The 26,268-nt window shown below is 44.1% G+C and overlaps 1 protein-coding gene across 1 annotated transcript in view; it reads right to left on the minus strand.

Moving 5' to 3' along the window:
- Window positions 1-4,705: 4,705 nt before the first annotated feature.
- The window catches only part of MRPS9 (mitochondrial ribosomal protein S9), a 65,111-nt gene continuing 43,548 nt past the window's right edge, over window positions 4,706-26,268 (minus strand). The window contains exons 5-11 of the mRNA XM_019428498.2: window positions 26,160-26,239; window positions 17,114-17,199; window positions 15,993-16,068; window positions 13,303-13,471; window positions 12,179-12,287; window positions 7,929-8,098; window positions 4,706-5,918 (exon numbers count right to left, since the gene is read on the minus strand). Of these exons, the coding sequence (XP_019284043.1) occupies window positions 5,827-5,918; window positions 7,929-8,098; window positions 12,179-12,287; window positions 13,303-13,471; window positions 15,993-16,068; window positions 17,114-17,199; window positions 26,160-26,239 (782 nt within the window). The 3' untranslated portion in view covers window positions 4,706-5,826. The remainder of the gene's footprint in view (window positions 5,919-7,928; window positions 8,099-12,178; window positions 12,288-13,302; window positions 13,472-15,992; window positions 16,069-17,113; window positions 17,200-26,159; window positions 26,240-26,268) is intronic.

Consider the following 26,268-nt stretch of genomic DNA (forward strand, 5'->3'; position numbering starts at 1 on the left):
CGTAAACACCTCCAAGTACCTCGCCAGGTGCCCTCTACCGTGGCCCTGGGGGCTTTCCCAGGCTGAACACACCCAATGTCTGTGTGTCCCTGGATCCAGTCTGGCCTGGATCTTTTCAAAGACATGGAGACACTTGTTCTGCAACATCAAATCACTCCACCATTTGTGCCATTGCGTTTTAGTTTGTTCTGGGTAGTTGGTGAACACGAGGAGGAAAACACCTACCGAATGACGTGGTCCTTCATTTTCAAGGAAACCACCTGCTGACATCACCACTTCTTCTAAGCTCGTGGGTCACCATGCACTTTGGTTAGCCGAATGACAGAGGCGAAAGAGGGATCTTTTGATGAGAGTCACAGCCAACATTTATAGAGCACTTCCTGTGGTTTCAGGACTCCTTGTGATCCTTGGACGTGTGCCACTGTTCTCCCCACTTCGCGAGTGAGCAACTGAGGGGTAAGGTGGTCAGCTTGCTGGAGGTCACAGTCACGAACTCCAGAGACTGTTCTGAAACCTCCACGGACCGCCTCAGGGTGGCCCTGCAGTTACTTGTATCATGTAACAGTGCAGAATGAGAATCCAATGTATCACCTGTGGAAGGCGTATTAAGTGGACACCCATGGACCCATCTCCCCAACCCTCTGCCCCCACCGGGTGCAGCGCCTCTCCCCAGTGTCCTACAACACCTGCTCTGCCTCACCCACTGCATTCGGGCCTGCCCCCAAAGGCCAGGCTTGTTTTCCTTAAGCAAAACAAAACAAAAACCTTCTGCCAGTGGTCCTTACCATTACAGGGAGGGACCCCTTTGGGCATCTTGTGAGAGCGATGGACTGGACCTACGCCCAGGAAAAATGACAGAGCCACAAGACCTTGGGAAGGACTGGAAGGTTTCACCTGTGCCCAGAAGTGTGGGGAGCAAAAGACAGAACTACTTAGCAGTTCTACTGAGATAACCAATTACAATGAGGGGTGGAGGCTGGGCCATTGTGGGCAAACTGGTGGGGGTCTCACCTTCCTCGGGCTCTGTCCCTGGACTGCTGTTGTCGTCCATGCCTCGCCTAGAACCTTCTCCCCAGGCATCTGGCCCACCACTGTTGTCCTAGTGATCCCATCTCGATGGCGTGGCTATGACACCCCTCTCTGGATGTGATGTAGGCTCTACATAGGGTATAGTACAAATGCGAAGTAATCAATGCTTACCTGTCCATTAGGATCTGGCAGAAGCCCCGCCTCCTCTGTCGAATCTTCTGACTGCACCAAACAATGTGGGCCGTGTGAGCACAGGTGGTCGGGGCGGCTCACGTGCTCCATCCTGTCCTGCCTCGGTGGGTTCAGAGCACACATGCTGGAGCCGATTTTCCAGATTTCAACCTGGCTTGGCTGCTTCCTCACTGTGTGACTTTGGGGAAGTTACTTACCTCCCTGGGCGATGATTTTTCTGTGTCTATCTAACAGGGTTCCCGCAGGGATTAAATTTGCCAAGTATTTAGAACAGTATCTGGCACTGAGTAGGAACTACAGAAGCCATTAGCTCTTGCTGTTATCTCGAGGCCATAATCTTGTCAAATGCCTACTTTAAGAAACTGACTCTTGTCAGCCCTTTCCAACGCTGTCCACACACGCAGTCGGTGGGGTGTTCGGACACACTCCCCAAGTTTCCGACCAAGGTGGCTGAGAAGGTCACGAACCAGAGGCTGGAAAGCCAAGTGCCTGCTGCTCCTGCCCTAACCACTTGTTTGCGAAAGAGCCTGCCTCCAGCTGAGCAAAGAAACAAGGGCTTGGAGCCGATTTAATCCTCTTGGTCGGCTGCCCCATCCCCACACTCGGATGGCCCGGTGCCTGGGCTGCAGTTGGAGCAGGTTTTCCCACTTTAACTTACTTGATCCGGGCGCTGCCAGGGCAGACCGTGACCCCACCCTGACGTGAGGAAATTGAGACTCGGAGGGCAGGGTGATCTGCCGAGCACACAAACCCCCAGCACTTGCCTGGCCCGCACGGGGAAGACACCAACAGCTTCATCCCCCAGATGTCCTCCTTCCTCCACCGTCACTGGTGCTGCTTCTGGCTCTTCTCCCTACCTCAGGCTTTAAAGCCCAGAGCAGAGTCTCTGCCTTCTTTCTGCTGTGCGTCCCTTCCAGCCCCACCGCAAATGCCCCACCATGTGACGGCCTCCCCAATAGGTCTCCAGCCTGACGCACGCAAGATCCGAAAGATCCGCAAGATCCGAGTTACAGCCTCTCAGTTCCCAAGTGTGTGCCGGGCAGCACCACTCAGCGGTCCCCAAACACCGGCAACTCCGCAAAACCCAAGCCGGCCCCTGTCGTGTCACTGTCCCCTCTGCCACCAACTGCCCCTCCCGGGTTTGTGGTTCTCTGAATTACCAGATGCCCGCTTACTCTCCTGCTTGGTATCTACAGCCCCTGCTTCCTACAGCAGTCTGTCACCTTTGTCCAGGCCATCTCTGGAACATTCCACACACCCATCTCCTTTCTGGTCACTCTGCTTGCTCCCTCAGTGTCACTGTAGTCTCCGGAGGGGTCCCGTACTTCGAGTCCCTCTTGCTCCTGCAACAACTGTGATCTGCATGAGGGACAGATTTCAGAGCGTGCTCCCTAGAGCTGCCTCACAGGAAGGTGGCACTTAACACTCATATTCTGTTATAGGATGACCCTTGTACAACATGAGGGCTCGGGGCGCTGACCCCGATGCAGGAGAAAATCCGTGTGTAACTTCTGACTCCCCCAAAACTTAACTACTAATAGCCTACTGTTGACTGGAAGCCTTCCTGATGACAAATACTTGTTTAATACATCTTATGTATATTTATTATATATTCTTATAGTCAAGCTAGAGAAAATGTTATTACGAAAAATCGTAAGATATATTCACAGTACTGTGCTTATTGAAAAGAAATCCACATGTAAGTTGGCCCGTGCAGCTCAAAGGACAACTGTACTATGTGCTATGATCCTACCTAATAGCTAAAATAAGGGAGTCGTGTGGCTAACAGTTTGAAATCCTTGTTCTAATCTCAGCCCTCGTTGCTATTCTCTCAAAGGCTATGAATCCCCCTGGGTGGTGAGCAAGGACATCTCTCCGACATTTCCCGCCATCGCAGACCTGGCTGGGTTTCCGTGGCAACCTACCCCACCGGCAGCACCCCAGCCCTCAGGTTTCCTTCAGTTCCCCTAACATCCAAACGTCTGTGAACTTGCCTCCTGCCTGTCTCCTGCTGCCGAAGTCTGCAATCCCACGTCTTACCCCACTCCCGTCTCTGCTGGGTTTCCTGTCCTTCAGGGCCCTGGTCAGTGGCTCCATTCCCGGCTTCACTGTGACTTCACCGCTTTCCCACGAGACCTCCTCCACTTTGTCTCCTCCACTACAGCGAGGGACCTGCCAGGAGAGCTTCCGGCCGGCGCATGCGCAGTTGTCCCTGCCCATCCAGCAGGAGGGCGGCAGGTGCTAGCCCCGCGCTGGTGGCCCCACAGACACCTACAAGCCCTGAGCAGACGCGTACCGCACGGCAGGGCCACGCGTCACTTCTCTCTTGTCAAGGTGAGAGAAAGCATGCTCGGACAGGCAGGGGCTGAGCAAAACCTGCCAGGGCTTCACAAGAGAAGGACTGCTGCATAGGAAAAAAAACAGAACATGTTTCCTGCGATTCCGTGGGAGATGAAAAGTGCATTGGGTCCGATGCGGTGACACGCCTCCCACGTTTCATGTTACCGTACCCTTCAAGGATCTGAAGTATGTACACGTTTCAGACCTTATCCTAGATTTTTTTAAGCCAAATTTACAAAGAAACCAGTACTAGGTAACTCTCTACAGAAGGAAAACTGAACACTGAGGGTCTAATTCTTTAAGTATTGTATTTATTAAAACAACCATATTAAAATAGATTTAAGGTACCTCTGACACCAATTACCTTTTTCCCCGCCAGAAGCCTACTGCAAAATTGCAATAAAGTTAAGATCCAAGTTTCTCAAAGAACTTCAGGAATCCTATAACCAACTCAAGTTAACATTTAGCTATGACTAAGGAGTCTGTCCAGCTGTTGGCCAAAAACCTAAATGTGATCCTTCAGACCCAACACAGGCACCAAGGCTGTACCGGGGAAGCAGCCCTCCCCGCTGCTGACCTGCAGATGGCTACTGCGCGGCCGCCCCGGGGGCGGGGAGGGGTCACCTGCAGTCAAGGACTCCACACCTGGGCCCCCACCCCTGCTCTTCCGCCTCTGAATTCCCGGCCTCCCCACCTTCCTTCAGAGCCTTTGGATCTCCTGCCTCGGACACCTCTGCTGAGACCTCTGTGGGCTGGGGGAGCACCTCCCTCCCCTGGGTTAGTCTCTTGTTTACACTATAGCAGTGATTACAGACTCTAATTCCATTTGGCTCTCTCTGCAGCTTGACTGAGGTAGAACTGACGAAGTTGTAGTAATATATTTCAGATGTACAGTGCGACGATGTGGTATCCAGTAGTCCCCCTTATATGTGGTTTCAGATACCCGAGGTCAACCCCTGTCCGGAAGCACACGACCCTCCTGCTACTTTATCAGAAGGTCAGCAGTGGCCTTACACTATGTCCCAAGGCCCAGGGCACACACCTCACTGCATCGCCTCGTGTGGGCATTTTATCATCTCATGGCAGCATGAGAAGGGGGGATACGGTGCAAAAATGTATTTTGAAGAGACCACATTCACGTAACTCTGATTACAGCACATTGTAATTATTCTATTTTATTACTGTTAATCTCTTGCTATGCCTAATTCATCAACTAGACTTTATCATGATATTTATGTGCAGGATAAAGCCCCGGTATGTACAGGGTTTGGTACCATCTGTGCTTTCAGGCATCCACTGGGCGTCTTGGAACAAATGCCTGGGGGGGGGGGGGGTGGCTAGTGCACATATACACAGATTGTGAAAGGGTTCCTACCATCAAGTTAATGAACCCAACCATCACCTTGCAGAGTTACGCCCCCACCCCCTGGCCCCACCTTTTTTGGTGAGAGTGCTTCTGGTCTACTCTCTAAGCAAACTTCCATTGTAACAGTACAGTATCATCATCACCATGTTAGATCCTCGGAACTAATTCACCTTGTAGCTGAAAGCGTGTACCCGACGTGGAGAGCGTTACGCTCGGGGAAAGAAGCTGGACGAAGACCAACAGCACGCAGTGTCGCTTCTATGTAGCATCTTTACGAAGTTGAACCCATAGAAACAGGAGGATGGTGGCTGCCAGGGGCCGGCGGGAGACTGGCCTGTTGTCTGAAGCCACTCCTCTGACACCTGGCAGCCCAGCCCTCTCCGGCTCCTGACAAAGACGCTCACAGCTTACTTCATTCTTCTGAACAAGCATCCTCACCTCTCAGTTTGAAAAATATGGGATAACAGCCTCCGTACGGGAAAACCACAGCAGCAGGAGAAGCGAGTTCTGGTCTACCTCTCTTGTTCAGTTAGCAGTGTAGCGCTGGTGGGTCCCTTCATTTTGGAGGCCGGGCCTTCTCGTCTGCAGAATGAGGTTACTTGACTAGATTTTGTTGAATGTTCCTTTCAGATCTAATATGCCAAAATTCTATGAATCATGCTTCTAAAACTACCTTCTGAAAAAGTTTAAAAAATAAAGCAGCAGAATGAAGCTAAACATGTTTTAAAAATTGTATTTACAGGGTAACCTTTACGAAGTAGCGTTTAAAAATAAACTGTCTCACAACTCAAACGCCCGATAGTGTTGCCCTCACACTGGCCGGCAAATATTTATCATATGTCTGCCGCATGCCGGGCACATATACACAGCGTTTCCTCTCCTCTCCTGTGAAAGAACACTTAGCGCTTCTTCCAGGTAAACTTTCTGCGGGCTCCCTCCTGGCCTGGCTTCTTCCGTTCTCTGACCCGTGGATCGGCAGTCAGCAGTCCAGCTGCAGTGTAGAGAGAGAGGCCTTTATGAACCATGGAAATAGCACGCTGCCTAGCCGGAAAGCAACCAGACCTGTAATAATTTACCAGCCTGGAATAAATCTCATGAGAGCAGTTTGCTTTCACTCTTTTAGGACATTCTCCCCATTTCGAGACAAACACCAGCTACGTTGTTTGAGTCTGCTCTCCTTATCCCATGAGGACCATGGGTTCTTGTAGTTTTTAAGCCTGTTCAACTTAAGTCTGCTCTTATGTGGGCGGGCACTCTTCACTGTGACTGGACTTACGTCGCTGACTTATTATTACAGGTGTGGAAGTTCGAATGGAGAAGAGGCAGAAAAGCAGCACTGTATGGTGAAGTAAGAGGGAGTATATGGGCACTATAGATTAAGAACATGAGTACACAAACACATACAGTATGACTTATCAAACATATCTTAGAAAAGAAACTTCTGGGAGCTTCCACTCTCTTAATCATCAGGAGCAATTAAGATTTCTAGGCAATTAATGAGTTATTCTCAAACATATGCCCCAAATAATGTGCCCCAGTGGTGGCTGGAACCACAGATTTCAAGAATACCAGTGATAAGAAAGCTCTTACATTGCTTTTGCAAATATGTAAACAGACCCCAGTCTTTCAGTGTCTTTCTCACTCTTCCAAAACTAGCACTTCTTGTCACTGCATACAGGTCTAGGTATCTTATTAGGAGTATGTGAATGGCCGTAAAGCAAAGGAAACTTCAATCACTTGTTATGTAAGTTTTTGCATTTACTTGTCTTTAAAAGGCATGGAATAAAACAGTATTTTGGACAAAATGCAGACATGACTTGTCTAAATTCTAGTTTGAATTATAAATAATAACACTTTATTACTTTTTAATATACACAGTAAGTCAAACTAGCAGAACTGCTAAGTAAGGTCCTACAAGTTACTTTAATGACTAGATATGAATCCCACAAAACAGTGGGTTTCTTAAAAATCAATTTGTTTATGGACTTTTAAGAGACTTAAAAACTCAACTAACTTAAGCCCTAAGCGGTGCTAATCTGCAGCACGGAGTGAGGACCCAGCGGCTCCTGTGGGAGGGCAGGGGGTGCAGAGGCCAGCTCGCGTGCCCAGAGAGGAAGTGCAGGCACAGAGGCGCTAAGTGACTCGCCCAGGCCATGCAGCCAGCTAGGAGCGCCTGCAACGCTTTCTTCCCTTTGTGAACAGTTCGAGGGTGACCTTCAGCTAGAACTGCCCTGATTTGTAGTTAAGTGTGAAAGTGGGGCCCTAATGGACATATTGACTGTGTATTCTTTCTCACACTGCACAGACTCTTGTATTCATGGTGGGGTGACAAGAGTGTTGCAGTGAATAAGACAACATAAAATTCACAACCACATCACAGTGGAAAAACAAAAATCTCCAATGATGTTGGAAACAGTATGGGCTTGGTTATTACACCAAACGGTTACAAATTTCTATGATATAACAATCACCGGGGAGCGCCTGGGTGGCTCAGTCGGTTGAGCGACCGACTTCGGCTCAGGTCACGATCTCACGGTTTGTGAGTTCGAGCCCCACATCAGACTCCGTGCTGACAGCTCAGAGCCTGGAGCCTGCTTCAGATTCTGTGTCTCCCTCTCTCTCTGCCCCTCTCCCGCTCATGCTCTGTCTCAGAAATAAATAAACATTAAAAAAATAAAAACAAAAAAACCCATCACCGGTTCACCTGTGAAACATAATGGAGTAGCGCTTGCTACACTGGATAAGAGGTTAGGCCTTAAAGGCCAAAAGAAACCTTCCCGGACGCCGGGAGGACCTCCTTTTCTTTTTTTAATTCAAACTCACCTCACAGAAATCAAAACCGTAAAACACTGTTATGATCCTGGAGCATGAAAAGAGAAGGCAGCAATCTGCGATACCAAGTACTCTCTGATTTCCAGTAACTGGTGCGGGACTCCGTGACCACTTACAGATGGCGCGGAGACAGCTGCCCCCCACCCCCAACTCCCACCTCAGCGCGTACCTTGTCTCATCCACTCGACCTCTTCCTCGGTGACAAAACTGCACAAGGCTTTGGCCATCGCCAAGCGTATGGCTCCCGCCTGCGAAGACCGCCCACCACCCGACACGGTGCAGGTCACATCGTGTTTTCCAAGCCGGTCCAGGAAGTGGAAAGGGAACATCAGCTGTTCTCTAAAACGCACCACAAGGAAAGGAAGTTTACTGTAAAGATACCCGCTTTAGGAACTGCTCATATTCTCAACATGTATACAAAGCGTATGAGGCTTGCCAGAGATCATACTTCACGGCCAAACCTATTAAGTGAAGGACGACTGGTATTTCTGATACTTGGAATGCGAGGTTGACTCCTTCTTCCTGGATACGGCGATATACGCTCTCTCACTGCTGACCCCTTTTCTCTCATGAGAACCTTGCGAAGCTCAAGGATAACCTCGTAAAGAAGTCTCAAAGTGGGGGACCTCCCCTCGTCAGCTGAATCTGTCTGGATTCAGTCGGCAAGCAACATCAAATGCCATCTGGACTCGCTGAACAAGGTGTACCATAAATACCTGTCTAGTGTATGCTGTTAATCCTGGCGTGGTTGGTTTTTAAAATTCTTGGCACCACATTCCACTCCTCTCACCCTCACGCTCCCCCCGCCGAAACACCCATTCTCATTACCAGTTCTCGAAGTGGCGGGGTCCCACTACCCGCCAGGTGCCAGGTGACGCCGCACAACCCCAGCCAGGCCTGCTTCCCACAGCAGTCAGGGAGTGCCCACTCGGGCACGGGCAGGCACCCCCGGATTAGAGACCGGAACACAGACACGACACGACCCTGGAGCTTCTCTCGCTCAACCCAGCAAGTATCCGAACATCATTTATGTACCAGGTACAGTGTTCACCACTGCCTCTGTCGGGTACTTGGATTTTGCTATTTTTTCTTTAAAGTTTTTTAAACCTTTATTTATTTTGAGAGAGAGACAGAGTGTGAGCAAGGGAAGGGCCGAGAGAGAGGGAGACACCGAATCAGAAGCAGGCTCCAGGCTCCGAGCTTTCAGCACAGAGCCTGATGGGGGGCTCGAACTCACAAACTGCAAGATCACGACCTGAGCCGAAGTCGGACGCTCAACCGACTGAGCCGCCCAGGCGCCCCTGCTATTTTGCCTTAATACCTCTACTGAATATTTAGCAAAGCCAATTTATATTGCATTTGCTTGCTTTATCTGACAGTGTGGCTTTCTGGACCCCAAATAAAGCTTATTGTCCCACAGTGATGCTGAAAGACTGATGCGGACGGGACATTCACACTGTACTCCTTGGACTGCATGAGCAAAATAATCGCATGCAGATAAATGGGCAGAACCTTCTCTCTGAACAAGACCTTCCAAGAACATAGTTAACTGGAGTTTGCAATAGCACTGCTTCAGTAGGGATGCTGTTTCCATCGCACACAGAAGGTCTCTGCACTGCCCAACACAGGTAAGCGGTCAGTGACAGGTACGTGACATTAGTAAGAGAAGCTCTGGTCACCCACTTGTTTGGGAGCATAAACATTTATCTGTCTTAATTCCTAAGACTCTAAGATTCCCTAACAAATGCTTACATAAAGAAACCTAGACTAAAATTCAGAAGACATACATTCTACCATCTACACCAGATATACTACGGTGACTGAGACGGACCGGTCAAGGTAAGACAGACCATCGTGAAGGGCCTGGACGGTTGGGAAGCTGGTGCACACGGAGGAACAAAACTAAATTTATACGCAGGTGAAAAAACACCCAAAGGGAAATGATTATCTACAGCTATCAATTTTCGCTCCTCTGGACTGCAAACGAACATAGGCAAAACCAGCCTTCATCTTCTCGCAGGCATCTCAGAGGAAATCCTGGGCTAAAAGAATCAAATTTGGGGTGCCTGGGTGGCTCAGTTGGTTGAGCGTCCGACTTCGGCTCAGGTCATGATCTCACGGCCTGTGAGTTCGAGCCCCATGTCGGGCTCTGTGCTGACAGCTCAGAGCCTGGAGCCTGCTTCAGATTCTTTGTCTCCCTCACTCTCTGCCCCTCCCCTGCTCATGCTCTGTCTCTATCTCAAAAATAAATACACATTAAAAAAAATTTTTTTTAAAAAAGAATCAAATTTGTTTTGTTCTTTGTTATATAACCAAAGTTATTTTGAAAAAAAATAAAAATAAAACGATTTCCTTTCTCTCTTCTCTGAACACTACCCCTTATGGCACCAATTCAAAAGCCTGTAACTTAGCATCTGTACAAACGCATACTTTTTTTTTTCTGTAACCACTCAGAATGCTAATCTTATCTCCCCTATTACATGGCTAGTGCTGTGTGAGGAACGTGTTTCTTTTGTACAGATGATCAACTCAGAGTTGTTTTAATGGTTGGCTGATGGAGCCAAGGCCTTTCCAAATCAGAAGGGCTATTAATCCTTGTATCCCACAGTGCTAGGCACATAGTAACAAATGTGTAAGTGACACATGAACGAATGAACAAGTTTTCTGATAACCCTGGGAAGGCAACACAGTCAGTGCTCCCAATGATCTGTCTGCTATGTTTGTGCACACAGCCTGAAGAAAGGGCCCCGGAGAGACAGCTAGCAGTCCAGCGGACTTTCAGAAGAGCATCTGGGAGATGAAGTCCAACTCTCTCCTACTGACTAGCCAAGTGACCTTTAAGTATCTGGGCAAAGGTCACACAACTAGAAAACAGAACTAGAAGCAAGATCATCTGATTCTCCGTTCAGCTGTCTTCCTACTGGTCAGTGGTCGCCTCGCTGCGGAATCTGTAAGCTCTCGAGCTGCTTCCGCATGAGGAAAGGCCAGCCCACAGCTAGCACAGCTGCCCCAAATCCCTGCAACCACTTAAAGACGAGATGGTCTGGGGGCCCATTCCCACCAAGACTAGCCTTAGGCTTCCCAGAGAAGAAGTTTCTTAATGACAGAAATCGTTATCTTCGACAGCTCTGATCTCTTCACAACGCCCAGAACAGGACTGCATACACGGACAATCCTTAGCAGATGCCTGCTGAATTCAGAGTGAAAGACAAGTTCTAAGGATTGTAAGGCTACCATTTAATTATGAGACCAAGCCATAAACTGAGACTTGTTAAATCATCGGGAGCTCTATCTGAAAGCAAACTGGCAGTCAGGATCAAATGCCATTGCTCCAAGCAGTTCCCAATGCTCAAGTTCTGGGTCTCTCTTTGGCTTTTCTGAAGGGAAAGAAGGGCTTCCTCCACCCATCTCCCTGCAAGAGGGACGGCAGAATTAGTTTACTCCGTGAACTACAAGCTGAACGGACTTGGTTACTCTTTGACCCAGACACATATGGCAATAAAATAAACATACATTCCCTGAAGTAAGTATGCAGTCCAGAAGCTTGCACTACACTAACAGGGTTCTCTTTTCCTTACATAAGCATGGGGATCGTAAGAGCTCCTGCCCCCTTTCACCTTAAATAGCACAGTACACATTCAGGGAACAGGAGGATTAAAGAGGAGGGCCTGATCATGCAGAACTTGTGTTACCCGTGCATAAGGACAGTAACTACTAGAAAAATAATAACCGTCTCCAAAAGAGGCCTTTGGATAGTGACTCACAGAGATCAAAGAGGAGCATGTTTTGAGGACTTGAATTCTGATACCTGTTTATGATTAATGTCTGTTTCTCCATGGGCTACAAAGTTCCAAACATAAAGCTGCCATATTTAGCCCTGGGAACTAAAGCAAAGCCTGATGAGCTCCTATTTTAACACATAAACGTCAGGTTTCATTGCCTGCTCAATATATAATCAATTTCCTCTGAGTAGGAAAAAATCCAAAGTGACAAAGCAGACTTTGTCTAATATTTTCCATGTAAGGGCCAAGGTTGGTTTTTGTTGTTTTGTGTGCATCCACCGCCCCCCCCCCCCCCCCCCCCCCCCGCCCAACTAGGGAAACACAAGGTGGTAGTCTACTCTTCTTTCATTCTGGCATAGTCTGCATTCCAGAATGTGAGCTACATCCCAAATGCTCCACTTCCAGTAGGAGCTGATGAAGAGAGGAGGAAGATTCAACTGATGAGGAATTCTAGAGATGCTTTTCCAAAACCTGAAAAGCTACATAAAGAATAGTGGTAGCTTCCCTCTAGCTAGTTTGATAAATTAATCACACTGGTAAAGAGAAACCATCATTCAGACATACATAATCGGAAAATCGGAAGCCCCCTTAATATAAAGAATAAAGACGAAAAGCAAACGCAAAAGCAGAAACTAACCTGTCTTGTGTCACTGGGAAGTAAAGCAGATAATCGATTCCATTTACTTTTATTCTTCCACTTCCATGCTCATAAACAATGGCTTCTGCTTTTGCACTCTTTCTTTTACCTTTAAAATATAAAATTTCTACCAGGGAAAGTCTTTTAAGATATTGGCCGTTAGGCCAATGCTTTGAGACCAATAAAACAACATTAGATTCCCCCCCCACACCCCAGAATGACAATATATACAGGGGGCGTAGGGAAGTTCTAGAACTACTGTAAGTCAAACAAAAACAAAACAGGTGACTACACCATAATCCATGTAGTAAAGCTTATTATGGGGTAGTTTTGTTCCTCAATTGCGTTTTAGGAATACCACAATGATTTTCAATCAGTTTCAATAAGCAGTGAGATAATTCCTATGTATTTATGTTACTTGAGAAAAACAACCAATTTACAGTGTTTGTCGTTTACAATCCATCAGAGTGTATTTAATCCGACAGCTTTTACAAATATATGAGGGGTATGAAAAAATATCATCGGTAGAAATGAAAGGATTCCTCAGGAAAGGTCCCATTTCTTTGAAATCACTCGTTTCTTCAATTTTGAAGAGCTGCAGGTCTATCATGTAACAGGGTCGGTCCTTAAAAGCAGCAGCAAAATGAACATCCGCCTGGCCACAAGGAAGAAGGGAGGCAAGGACCACGTTTCACAGATTCGGTATCTGACAAGCAGATTTCCCGAGCAATTTCATTTCACACAGGAAACCTTTATTAGGAACATTTTTTCTTTCTGGCAGTTGAAAAGGTGAAAATAAAAAGATTTAACATAGATCTGTGAAAATAAAGTGTTAACGTGATTGTGTAGGCACACATCCACATTTTTTCTTGGGGCCTTAAAAGGTTCAGATTTTCAAAACTTCAGTAGAGCCTTGAAAATCAGAAAATCCAATGTGGCAGCAGTGGAAAACAAAACAAAACAAAACAAAACAAAACAAAACAAAACAAAACAAAACAAAAAAAAACACAAAGAAAAAAACCCCCAAATGAACCAAATGAATACCAGGGAGCAAGAGCAAATAAAAATAACTATAGTTTCTCCGTTTTCACGAAATTTATTTTCTCTCCCCAGAGTGTCATTACCTTCGCTTGTGCTGAAGGCCATTCCTTGCCCGTCATACTGCAAGGGTTCAATCAGCTGTTTTCTTGATTGAACAGTTACACTCCTACGAAACCTCTGCACAAACTCTTCTTCTTCGGCACTGCACTCCACTGTCAATAACCTTTCTAGCAGCCGAATGAACTGTGCATACTGCAGACAATAAAATAAAAATTCATTAGAAGATGCAAGTGTAATTGCATTTGCTAAGTTTTTTCTATTTTTGTATACTTGATCTTTCCGATGTTGCTTTTCTTGATGAATTTTGACAGGATGACACCCGTGCACCTTCACATGCTGCTTTTAAACAGCATGCAGATGCAACGCTTTCCCTGCGTACCCGCCGTGCCCAGGCTTTTCTCTTAAGAAACAAAAGACACTTACCATGCAAAGAAAAGTCCATTTCTCTGTATTCTAATTACATGAAATGGAGACTTAAATTCGTTTAAAAACATATTTAGATGATCTTCAAGTGTAATTTCTACTCTTTTATTAACTGGATCAAGAGGAGGTTCCAAAATAATTTCCAGTAAGTTATGTATCGTAAAATGGGAAGAGTTTGATTTTGAGAAAATGTACCTCTTAAATTATATTTCATAATATATTTGGCAAATATATCTTTAGCTGTTCAAGCTGTGTTACTTTAATGTTTATGATTTCCTTTAAAACCGAACAATCAAGCTATTTAAAAATTCAAGAGATACTTGACTTAAAGGGCAACCTCTTGAAATAAATTATCCCTGCTACTCTGTGCGTTTTTTTTAATAGTTCTTGAACATGTGATTAGAAAGTAAACAACTTGGTATTAACCCCTTAAAATTAGAAGCCACAGTAATCACTATCTAAAGTGTTTACGCAGAAGGAGACAACTAACACCGGAGATCCTTAGTTAATGTGCAGTGTGAGACTCAATTTTTGATAACCTTATGTATGTTTTTGTCAGCCCTAAAAATCATACTCCTCTGTCACCTCTGACTTCATTGTGAACATCCGCCATTAATAATTTGAAATGTGGAGAAATCTCACCATCTCACAGATGGCTCCAATGACTGCTTCCTGTGCTGTTACCGCACAAGAGAAGGGAGTTTTCTGAGTAAGGGTGACATACTTTGCCACCTGTGGTACCCGGCCTGACAAAGCTCCGTTCTCGCCCTCCATTTACAGGCCTGCGTCCTTGGCTCTCAGCGCTTCTCTCAATCCCACCACACACTGACTGTGAACGTACAAAGGAGTACCTACAAGTACAGCATGGCCTTTCTCCAGGACCAGGGTGAAGGTTTAAGAAGTCCCTGCCTCCCTCATCTGGATACCAGCCATCCGTTTCAGGATTTCTGTTGCTATCCAGGACCCTAAAAGTATAGAAGACTATCGTATGCACTACATATACTATCTATGCATGTGATATACACGTATTACATATATATATATATATATATATATATATATATATATATATATACATACACACACACACACACACACACACACACACACACACGTATATAAAATGTATCTATTTATTTTGTCTTTCCTGTTGCATATCTGTAATGAAGTCCTTGGGATGTCTTCAAAATGGGAGAAAACAAACAAACAAAAAACTAACAACCCCAAACTTGTAGTATAAAGATCAAAGCAGCCAGAAAACAGAGGGCACAATGAAATGACACGTTCAATGAAGAAGCAAAGAGAGATTTTTCAGTTAGATCCATGCAGCAATACCGACTTGGCAGTTAGGATATTAGAAATTAACTCCAGATCCACCGCTCACCAAATGCCTGACACCTTGTTAAGCAAATTGCAACGTTTCCAAATCATTAATTTCTTCAATATGTTAAATGAGAAAAAGAGCAATTTAAGTACATGACTTAAAATCAACACGGGTGGCAAGGTACTAACAATGTTAGCCAGTGCCATGGAAGAAAAAAACCCTTCTTGGAACAATCTGTGAAATTTACATTCAAATCTTCTAGAATAATCTAAATTTGGAACACCCACATATGTAAAACATCAAATTTCCTCTGATAACATTGGCATGTATTAGAACATTTAGCAAAAGACTCCAATTAAAACCTAATGCGGGAGCACCAACTTTATAGGGTAGAATACTCCCCAGGGAGCTGTTAAAAATAGGAATTCCAGGAGGACACCCCTAGAAATTCTGAGGTAGGTCTGAATCTTGGGAAACCGCGTTTTCTAACCGGCATTTCAAATGACTGATGCAGGTGGTGTTACAGATTCCAAGATGAAAACTACTGTCCTTACAGATCCTGCACGCGGGTCAGCCGGGGAGCAGCAAACTGCATGAAAGTAACCAACCGTGTGCTCCGTTCTTTTCTGACTTAACCTCTGAGGATTCCTTCTACTTACCATTAGCTTATACAATCAGCTATCTGCTCTACCGGAGAAAGTGAAAACTGACATCTGCCACAGTCCCCTAGAACAACTGGCCGAGCCACAAAGGCACTTACACACGAGGATCTAGACACCAGGCATGTCACTTTCCTGACCACAGTAAGGCCCTGTGGCAGAAATCAGCTGTAAATATGTTCTAGAAAGGAAAACTGTCTTAGGAACACCTGCATCTGAGAAACATTACTATGACGATCCTAAATACAGCAATTGTCTGCATTCTTATGGCACAGGTCCCCTTAAATTTAAAAGATTAATTACTCACATCTTGATCTGACAGTTTTTCCACTAACATTTCTTCTAGTTCCTCCTTAATCAGCCATCTGCTGCCAATCAGGTCTCTGTTAAAATATCACATATATTCTCTTTTAAATTAACCATGCAATTAGAGTTGTATCACAAAAGATCACACATGTAGTAGCGATTCTTGATTAGAAAACAAATTTTTGTATTCTAAAGCCTTAAAACCCAAGTAAACTATTTTTGAGAAGTGTTAGCTCATGCCCTTGTTGTACTTTAGAAAAGATACGCAGTCTAGCAAATGTTTTGTTTGAGGATTTAAACATGCCACTGTGGAACTCATGTGATACTAAAAGGTACCAGGGTTCTTAAAAATTTAAATGGTGCTTACTTTTCATAATTCACTTCAAAAGAGAAGTTATGGACACAAAGTTAGCCTGTCAATGGACTAAAGTAGTGTTAAGTCCAAAGAGCTAGGGGAAGGATTTACGACTTAAACAAGGGATGCTCAAACACTTGTCTTCTGCCTAAGAAAAAGTTAAGTGAATAGGCCAAAACAACCAGGTTGACAGATCTAATCCATCACAGTCTTTCACTGTAGATCTAATCTGATTCCACTGCCACATGGAAGTCCAAGTCTTTGTTTTTGGTATTTCAGTGAATAGGCAGCTATATAAACAAAAATTCTAAGGACATCATCTTCAAATATAGAAATTAAGTGTCATTTAGGAATGCAGATTTAACTTTAATATCTACTTCCCCCCAAACAAAAAACTCACCTATTATTCTGACTCCTAACTTGAATGATTAATGCTGAAATAGCAAACAAATTCCTAGGCTTTAAATATGCCTAAAAACACCAATGACAAGTGTCATGTTTTTCATTCAAATTTTTCATGTTATTTTTTTAATGTTTATTTATTTTGAAGAGAGGGAGAGAGTATGAGCGGGGGAGGGGCAGAGAGAGAGGGAGACACAGAATCCGAAGCAGGCTCCAGGCTCTGAGCTGTCAGCACAGAGACCAATGTGGGGCTCGAACCCAGGAACTGTGAGATCATGACCTGAGCCGAAGTCGGACGCTTAACTGACTGAGCCACCCAGGAGCCCCAAATTTTTCATATGTTTTAATGCAAGAGAAGAACTTACTTGGTTTTAGTTTTTTCTGAAAATAGACCTTTGGCTTGCAACTGATTCTGACGTTTTTCTACATCTAGTAGCTTTCCATATGCTTCCTGTGGCAAATAAAATATACACACTAAAATAAGAGATACAGTACATTATTTCTACTTCCTACCTTCCCTGTGAGCAGCCTTCATTTCAGAAGTGACCTCCTCACATAATCTAGCTGCACAGCAAATAATACTGAAAGTGCTTTTTAGTTATACTATTTCTCATTCAAACTAAAGGACAGTAATTTCAATGAGAATTCTGTATCACACGCAGTGCCATACTTTAACTGATTTTTAAATAACCCTATAAGAAATTTACTCTGTAAAGAACTCTATATAAAAAAATTCCAGTGAAGTTGGTAAAAACAAAACAAAGCTATGAACTATCTTCCTTTAAGTTCCACGAGTAGGACCAAAAATTTTCCTTTAAAAAAAATCATAATTTATATAGCAATATGCACTTTAAACTTAGGGAATTAACCAATAAAAGTTATGGCATTTGTAGCTGAACTACTTATCTAATATTCAATATTTACATAATATTTAAGTCCTCACCATGTTAGTCTGTATCTTAAAAAGTTTGCTACTACGTTTATTTTTCATTATTTGATTTCTTTCCATTAATTTACTTTCTAACAAAGACTGAGTATTATGTCACTTGTTAAATTATAATGCAAACGGGAAAAACTGCCATTTTGTTAGAACTTGTAAAAAGCAATAATCTGGCAATGAAGATTATCTAGAAAATACATTTTCCAAGAAATGAGTTGACAAAAGCAGAATCACACAAATTGTCTCCCAGTTTTTTTGACTGAGCAAATTTAACTGAGGACTCACATCCACTATGTGTGTACTCATTTATAATTTTAAAAAAATTTTTTAAATGTTTTACTTATTTTTGAGAGACAGAGTATGAGCTGGGAAAGGGCAGAGAGAGAGGGAGACACAGAATCTGAGGCAGGTTCCAGGCTCCAAGCCATCAGCACAGAGCCTGACACGGGGCTCAAACTCCTGAACCACGCGATCATGACCTGAGCCAAAGTTGGACGCTTACCCAACTGAAGCACCCAGGTGCCCCCATGCATTTATAATTTACCATCATCTACCATACAGATACCCAATGAGTAGACATTTTCAAAGCATGAGATGGAGGTGACATGACTTTTATTTTCTTTCTGGGAATGACCCCTTCCAATATCATTAGCTAATGTCAGGTAATGAAGACACAGCTTATTACCAATGGATATGTCCATTCATATCTCAGTCTTGAGAATTCCAAATTTGTGAGATGCGACTTCTTACACACACACACACACACACACACACACACACACACACACAATCACAAGGTTGTTGACAGAGTCTGTTCTAGGAAAAGGGTACGTGTCCCTTTGCCCCGGTGTGTGTATGTACCGGTGTGTACATTAACAGTGTATGTGAGTATCTCAAACAGAGTGAAACCATTGCTGGGTCAGTAATTCAAAGGTAAATTCCCAGGGAAGACGCAGCAGCACACAAGCCTAGCACTGGTTAGAAATACAACCTCTCAGGTCCCAGCCCGTACTTTCAGATGAGGAACGTCTGAGGGGGCGCCCAGCGACCTGTTTTTTTGTTTTTTTGTTTTGTTGTGTTTTTTTTTATTTTTTTTTTAATTTTTTTTTTTTTTAACGTTTATTTTATTTTTGAGAGAGAGAGAGACAGAGCATGAACAGGGGAGGGGCAGAGAGAGGGAGACACAGAATTGGAAGCAGGCTCCGGGCTCTGAGCCATCAGCCCAGAGCCCGACACGGGGCTCGAACTCATGGACCGTGAGATCGTGACCTGAGCTGAAGTCGGATGCTTAACCGACTGAGCCACCCAGGCGCCCCCCAGCGACCTGTTTTAATGATGAGCCCAAGTGATAATACACTGCAGGTTGGATGTGAACGCTAGAAGTACCAAGAGTCTAGTTCAACATAATACAGCGAAGGGACAAAATCAGTTAATCGTACTCTAGTGTGCACATTAAGTGTAACAATGTCTACAACTACATCCGAAGTACAAACGTATCACCTGTAGCGGCACAACTACAGCGGTCTACCCCAAAGAAAGCAAAGGCAAATGTGAACCACCCACGTGTAGCATGTGTGCCTGCTACTCAACTTACAACAAAAGTCTACCACTTCTCTCGCAAGAATTATGGCGAAGCCTCATTTGACTGTTTGTGCTGCGGGTGCTTTTAACTCACTTTAAAAGGCTAAGATACTGGGTTGTGACCCCAGCTGGATACCACCATATCAGAATCATTTCTGTGCAACTGTTTCTAGAAAGTAATTCTCAAGTGCTCTGAACAGGTCAATAAAGGAACAGGTAAACCAAAGGAAGAAACGACAACCTACAAAACGAATCCTGCCCCACTTGTACGAAGCAGAACAGACACGGTGCCGAGAGCACCTCCCCGTGCACCTGGCACGAACCCGTCAGCAGGCAGGACATGAGCCACGCTGCCGCACCTCGGCGTCTGGGAAAGGGGTGGCGCCAGTCTCTCTGGTCTGCTCCAGAGTCTGGAGATTCTGAGAATACGTAAGTCAGACACGTTGTATCTTTCAAACACAGCTAAAAAAATTGTCCAAGAGAACACCAACAATAGTAATAACGATGCCCTCCCTGTTTGTAAGGCTCTTTTGTTATTTTCTGTAATAACTAAGGCAATAATAATAATAATAATAGGCCTGCCTCACAGTCAAATTTCAAGTCAGTGTGTAGGCTGCTAAAGTCACCACCATTTTCCAGTGACTCTGGGTCAATTTTTAGGCCCATACTCTTCTTCCCATTTTTTTTTCACTATACTATTATTACCTTCCAGGGTTATATTTAGCTCCATAATAATTTGTTAAATAGTCCAAGTGAAATAATCAGACAAAAAGTGTGTAATATGAAAAAAACACCCATGAAAAGTACATGCCAAATTTCAAAGACGGTACATTCTATTCATTTAGGGCAGATGCTTATACTTTGATGGTTGTAACCCATCGATTTACACGATTCTCATTACACCACCCCATATACTTCTTCAAACAGGAAAACACATGTCAAGTACTTAGCACAGCGCTTGACCTGTAGTAACGGTCAAGAAGTGACAGCGGGGGGCCGGGGGGAGGGAGGTGTGGCATTCAAGAGTCTAACAATTGAAACAGTTTTACTGGTGTACCATTTCTATTTATTCTTTCTCTTCTCTATATAATAAAACCGCTCTTGAGATTCTATCTTGGTTAGTTAGAGACAACAGCTCTCTGGAAAGTAGATTGTATAGCTTCAGCTCCCTGAAGAGATGTGTACTAACGTGTATCTAAAAATCCTTGAGGGTATAAAATATGCCAGGAACTGTCAACATCACAGATTATCACTGGTAGCTTCTGGTATATTGTTAAGTTTCCACTTAATTTTTAAAGGACACTAGAGAATCAGAGTGACCCCACCTACACTAAGTTTATATACTGTATTTAATAGTATAATTTTCAAATATGACAGGAATAACCCAGATGTGAAATGCTGAATCATTAATCACAGCTATGATTAATATTTCATAAAATCAAAGCAAGCCTATCCACCCCTCGTGTCATCAGATTTCCATAATGTATGAGTCAAATTTAGAAGGTGCCTAATTTGAAAATACCAGATGCTCAGGTTGCAGAAAAAGGATACTTAAACCAAGCCCTCCCCGAGCATAAGCAATATGGTTTTTAGTATCCTTCTAAAATCTGTTTTGGCTGTATTAATCATGTAGAAATTCCAATTTTAGGCAAGGTAAACAAATAAAAATTTCTTGTGGGGGTGGTATAGGAAGTCAACTGTATTTTGATACATACAATAATAAACTAATAGTAATTACCGTCTTAGATACTAGTTAAATAACAGAAAAGTAACCAACTTAAATATGTTGTTTAAAAAAAAACCCACAGAGAATTCAATTCCCTAACTAGCAATCTTCTCCATTTTTTGGCTATTGGCATATACAAAATGAAATGAAACAAACATAATATATAATTCATTTGTCACAGTTACTGCTATTTACCTAATATTCCAGGTGACATACTACCCTAGACCCTTGCTATCACTCTGTTAACACAATAGGGCTACAGAGTCTTAAAAGAGCATGCAGAGATAATGTCAGCACCAATCCGGAGCTTTTTAAAAATCAGCACTTGGCATAGTTTTAAAGGAGTTCTTTCATAATACCTCACTGTGAGAAGGATCACTATTTTAACTCCATTTTCAAAGATAAGGACACTATATCAAAAATTTTAAATATTCACCACAGGGTTACAAAGAAGATGTAAACGACGTGAGAATTTTGTCGTACTAAGTGCCCAGGACTTTGGCTTATTGGGAGTCTGGAATCTTCACATAATGAAGCCGCATGCTTCTGGGGCTGCTGTTCTCGCGCTTTATGAACACAGAAGGTTACTGAAGTCATTTAAAATAAACCAGAGAATTTCTAAATAAGTCAGCCTTCCTTCAAAAGGCAAATGAATCCCATTTATGCATAAGTTATCAGGATTAGAATTACTTGGTTTTCTTTCAAATTTTAACCTTTTGTTTTTTTTTCACTTCAGCAGAATAGTTTAAATACATAATGATCTACTTATTCCTTAGTTTCATACTTTTTTGGGTACAAATTCCCTATGTGGCCATGTAATTCCTTCAATTTATAGAAATACTTTGAAAATCATCCATTGTTTACTCTAAACTAGTCCTGAACATGAGGTTTCTATAAGATGCACAATTCCCAGAGCCGTTTTTAGAGATGCACAATCGTATCTTAAAAATTGGGGTGAGGGGGCTCCTGTCAAAGTTCAGCAAATGCCTAATGTATCTGACACCTGTTTGCAACATCAGTGCCACCTTTCCCAAGTACTGGTCTCATGGGGCGTTAACAGGTGTTGTGGGTAGGAAGGGTTCGTGACCCATTGTTTGAGCAGCAGTGGGTCACTGCAACAGGTTTCTTTACTGAAGGACTTTATCGTGCTGTCACGTAGCTCCTTGTTAGAGCTCCCCAGGGTGCAATACCCAGCACTGCCAAACTCACTCAGTTTCAGAACCTTTCTCATGACGAATAGTTGATAACTTGTGTTTCTCAGCAACCACTTTGGGAAAGGCTGCAGTAGACACGCCCGGACTTAACGAATCATCTTTTACAGAGGGTTCCCACTTCAGAGTCAAATAATCACCTCCCGTAATGAAATTTAAATAGTTTTCAACTCACTTTTAGTGAGCGAACTTAAAATTTTTCAAAAGCGTGTGTCTGCATTAACGAGTGACCCGGAATTCACATTTCCCTACAATTAAAGGCCCTGCCCAAACTCGACCATGACTGTCCAGGCTGCAGGTGCAGTTGTCTTGCTCATGGGTCCAGCCTTCTTTGCCACCAGCACGGTCGGCCTGGCCAGGCTCCGGCTGCTGTGGACAAGGGGTACGTAGCCCCGGCAGGCTGGCCGACCCAAAGGCAGACCGCCCTTCCGGCCCGTCCCTTAACTATGTACACGCGGTCCTCCTCATCTAGCCCTCGGCTACTCCCAGCTCAGTCGGTCCACGGTACAGCATTTTCTTTTCTGCACAAACACGTGTATTCTCTTTAAAAACTCTTCCCTTTCCTTTACACTTGGGCTTGGCTGTTTCAGGAAAGTTCTCTCATTCTCCCTTTGCTTCCTCTTGCCGCGGCTGAAACCCTAAACTGAAACTCTAAATCATGTCTGAAAAGTATACAAGTGCTACTCGTCACATGGCTATTAAGGAAATGGAAAGCCATCCATTTTGGGTGAAAAAAGACCGATGAGCCAGTGCCAAGCAAGCGTGGAGCTCCCTTTTCAGTACTCAACCATCCTTGGAGAAACTCCCTGAGTGTCTTATTTCTTCTTCCTTAAACCACTTTTTACTGCTTAAGACACGACCTGTTTGTACTGTTCTATACTTTTTGCATTACATAGGTACACCTTATTCACTACTGGGTAAAAGAAGTGTTGTTTTTTTTTTTGACTTTCCCAGGAACCTGAGGACATACATTGTCTCCGTAGGAAAAAGGGAGTTCCAACGAAGGGGGTAACATCCTTTAGAACGTAAAACACATCTACAAAGTCTGAGACTGCCACGGATCGGCACGTTTCCTCCACTTTACGCTTTCCTATCATGCTTCACTTCTGGGAACAATAAATTGCTTTCTTCTCGTCCTCATCTTCCCTCAAAATCCTCCCGCTTCTCCACAAAGCCCGGATGGACTAATGATAGGCCAGTGGGAGACAGTGTTCACTAAAGCATTATATGTTCTCCCTCACCGTAAGCCACACCAGGACTCTCTCGTATTAGCCGCTGTAAGGTAATAGATAAGCTTCATACACATACAAACGGCGACCAAATACTCAAAAGAGGAACCGGCATTATTACAGACGATAAAAAGGTTAACTGATGTCAGAAAGGTCCCTGGCAGAACTGCATACAGGATCTAGATCTGTGGGGGGTTTTTTTGAGTTCTGTTTCTGCTTTGTTTTGACTGCCATGCCTCACACAATTACAGTTGGCCAAGGATGAAAACCGAGACTGGCTTAGGGTCTTTTTACCTGGTCACATGGTAAGAAATTACACCAAAGGGACACGGTAACGACGACGATACATTTCCAAGTGTTTAGTGCCTGCCTTGGTCTCTGGGGGCCAAGTCCTTGATGCGTGGGACAGCAGCACGGGGCTCGCTCTCCCACAGAATGGAACACCATCCATCCCCCTCCAAGAGAAGGCAGAACAAAGGAGCCGGCAAACACACGAAGCGGCTTCAAGTTGGAACCTTTTACTTTATACCCAGTGCGGCCTTCCCCCACAGAACCACTTCTGTAAAGTGGCCAGTCAGTGAGTATTCATTCAGTCACGTACTGTTTCAAAGCAACAAAGGGTATCTGGCATGATCTGGAAAACGAGGCTGGTAGGACTGCAGTTGTGAATTCATAATAAAACTGGCCACACATGACGCTGAAGTGACTGGCGTATGTTTAGGAAAGCATTTATCCTTTCTTCCCTACAGAAGTTCACCTTAAAATTCCATTCGCGAAAGTTTGGGAGATACAAGGTTTTACTAATTAGCTGAACTAAACGCTCAAGTTAAGCCCGAAGATCTGTGATTCGCGGGTGTAAGCGAAGCCCCACGCTGCGAGGGGAGTCAAACCCCCCGACGAAATAAACCGGACCGAAACTACTGAATTTAACTGACACAGAAAAGCCCAAAGAACTCTGCTCTCTGCGACACAAACTGTATTACTCAAAAAGAAAAAAACAAACAAAAAAAACAACCAAAAAAACACATTTATTAATGTAATTCGACCTTGGAGTCAGACTATGGTAGTGTTTCATCTACGGAGAAACCGACCGGTTTCTGGAGCGGTACCTTCCCAAAACACACACGGCAGCCAAAATAAAAGTTGGGCCTCTTTTGCAATGTGTAATTTCTTCATTATGATGGAATGCAACAAAATATCTTGCCCTTGGGTCGCTCAGTTTCAGCCCAAACAAATGCAAATGGCTTGTCAGATGACAGCTGTTTGATAAGGCTCCTCTACAAGACCTGCATGCTTTACTTTTTTCCGTGAAACTTGGGATGAAAGGCAGAAGGCAGGAAGAGAATTAATGTAGCATACAGTCTAAAGGCAATGCTACAACCGTGATTAAGTAGAAAAGTTAAAAGGCACAGATTTTCCACAGCTTCGCTGCGTGCAACCCATCCGTGTAACAAGTTGACAGGCCGAGCGCGTCAGCTCCATCATCCCCTCCGACAGCTAAAACGCGGCACCGCATCCCTTTTCAGAGAAAATTTGCGTCTGCACCATGAAGCGTTGTACATTATTTCTTAGCACTGCAGGGGGCTCAAGTCCATATGGAACCTTCACAAATATTACCACAGATCAAACCAGCGGCGTTGGGAGGCAGATTTGACATACCTATTTAAATGAACAGCAGGGGTCCTCGGGCAGCCTCGGGCGGCGCGGAGGAGCTCGGCGGAGCGCCAGCCGCGGCTCCATTACTCAGCAAAGACACCCTCTACATTTATCATTCATTTCATTTCTGCCAGGGCAAGAAGCTCATTTGCCCAAGGTCAACAAAGAGCGAAAAGAAGGTTTTCTTTTTTTTTCTTTTTCCCCAAGAAATAAATGTACCTGACAAGGGGGGATTTTTGTCCTGGGGTTTGTGGCGCACAAATAAACACCGGGGCGTCCTGAAACAGCAGAGTGAATGTGTGCCTGGGAGTCAAGCAACCTGAAATCTGACGGGGGACGGGGGAAGCCCGGTGAATGTTTTCGCAACTTTTAAAAATCACATAATGAAGAAAATAAAACTTGACATCGTGTTCTTACGGTGAAAGGGGTTCTGCTGTTGAAAACTGGATATTAGCATCCAGGCCTTTCATTCGTGGTACCCTAGGGACTTCCCAAATCTGCCATCAGACACCTCTAGCTCTGAAACAAAATAAAAGCGGGTCCCAGTACACTCAAATGCGGTTGCAAGTCAAAATGTAATAAAATCATTTCTTAGGTCTTGTGGAGTCACAAATTCTAGATTCCTACACTGCCTTCGCTTCTGAAAAGCAAAAATTATGTACGAATAAACAAAAAGCACAGACAACAATTGGACTCTCTCCCACGGTAAAGGCCTTACAGCCCCTGACAGCAGCATATACTTGTCCCCTTTCCTGCTTCGCCGTTTACCTTCGACGCACACGCGGGCCTTATTACTGAGCTGAGCACCTATCCCCTAAAATGATCTTAATTTGGAAGTAACAGCCTTTGAAGGTCAAACCGCCCTTATATAAATTCTGTGATGTTTACCATTAGCAAAAACGAATTAATAAAATATAAAGCTTTTCAACACACTGCCTTACCTCTAGACGTCTTAGTTTTAGTTCAATAGGAAACATACAAGGTAAGTTCTGAAGCTGACTAATCTCTGATATAATTAGTCACTTACCTTACGGTTCATATCACTAATCATAAATGTAATATACTTACGTGCATTAGTGAATAATACGACTGTTTGCCAGTATAGAAGAGAAAATGAAATGGACGGCCATCTTCTCCCCACTGGATTGCTAATGAAAAGCCAGATGGAAAAAAAATA

Source organism: Panthera pardus, unplaced genomic scaffold, assembly GCF_024362965.1.
Source record: "Panthera pardus isolate Hobbes unplaced genomic scaffold, ASM2436296v1 HiC_scaffold_25, whole genome shotgun sequence".
Lineage (NCBI taxonomy): Eukaryota > Metazoa > Chordata > Mammalia > Carnivora > Felidae > Panthera > Panthera pardus.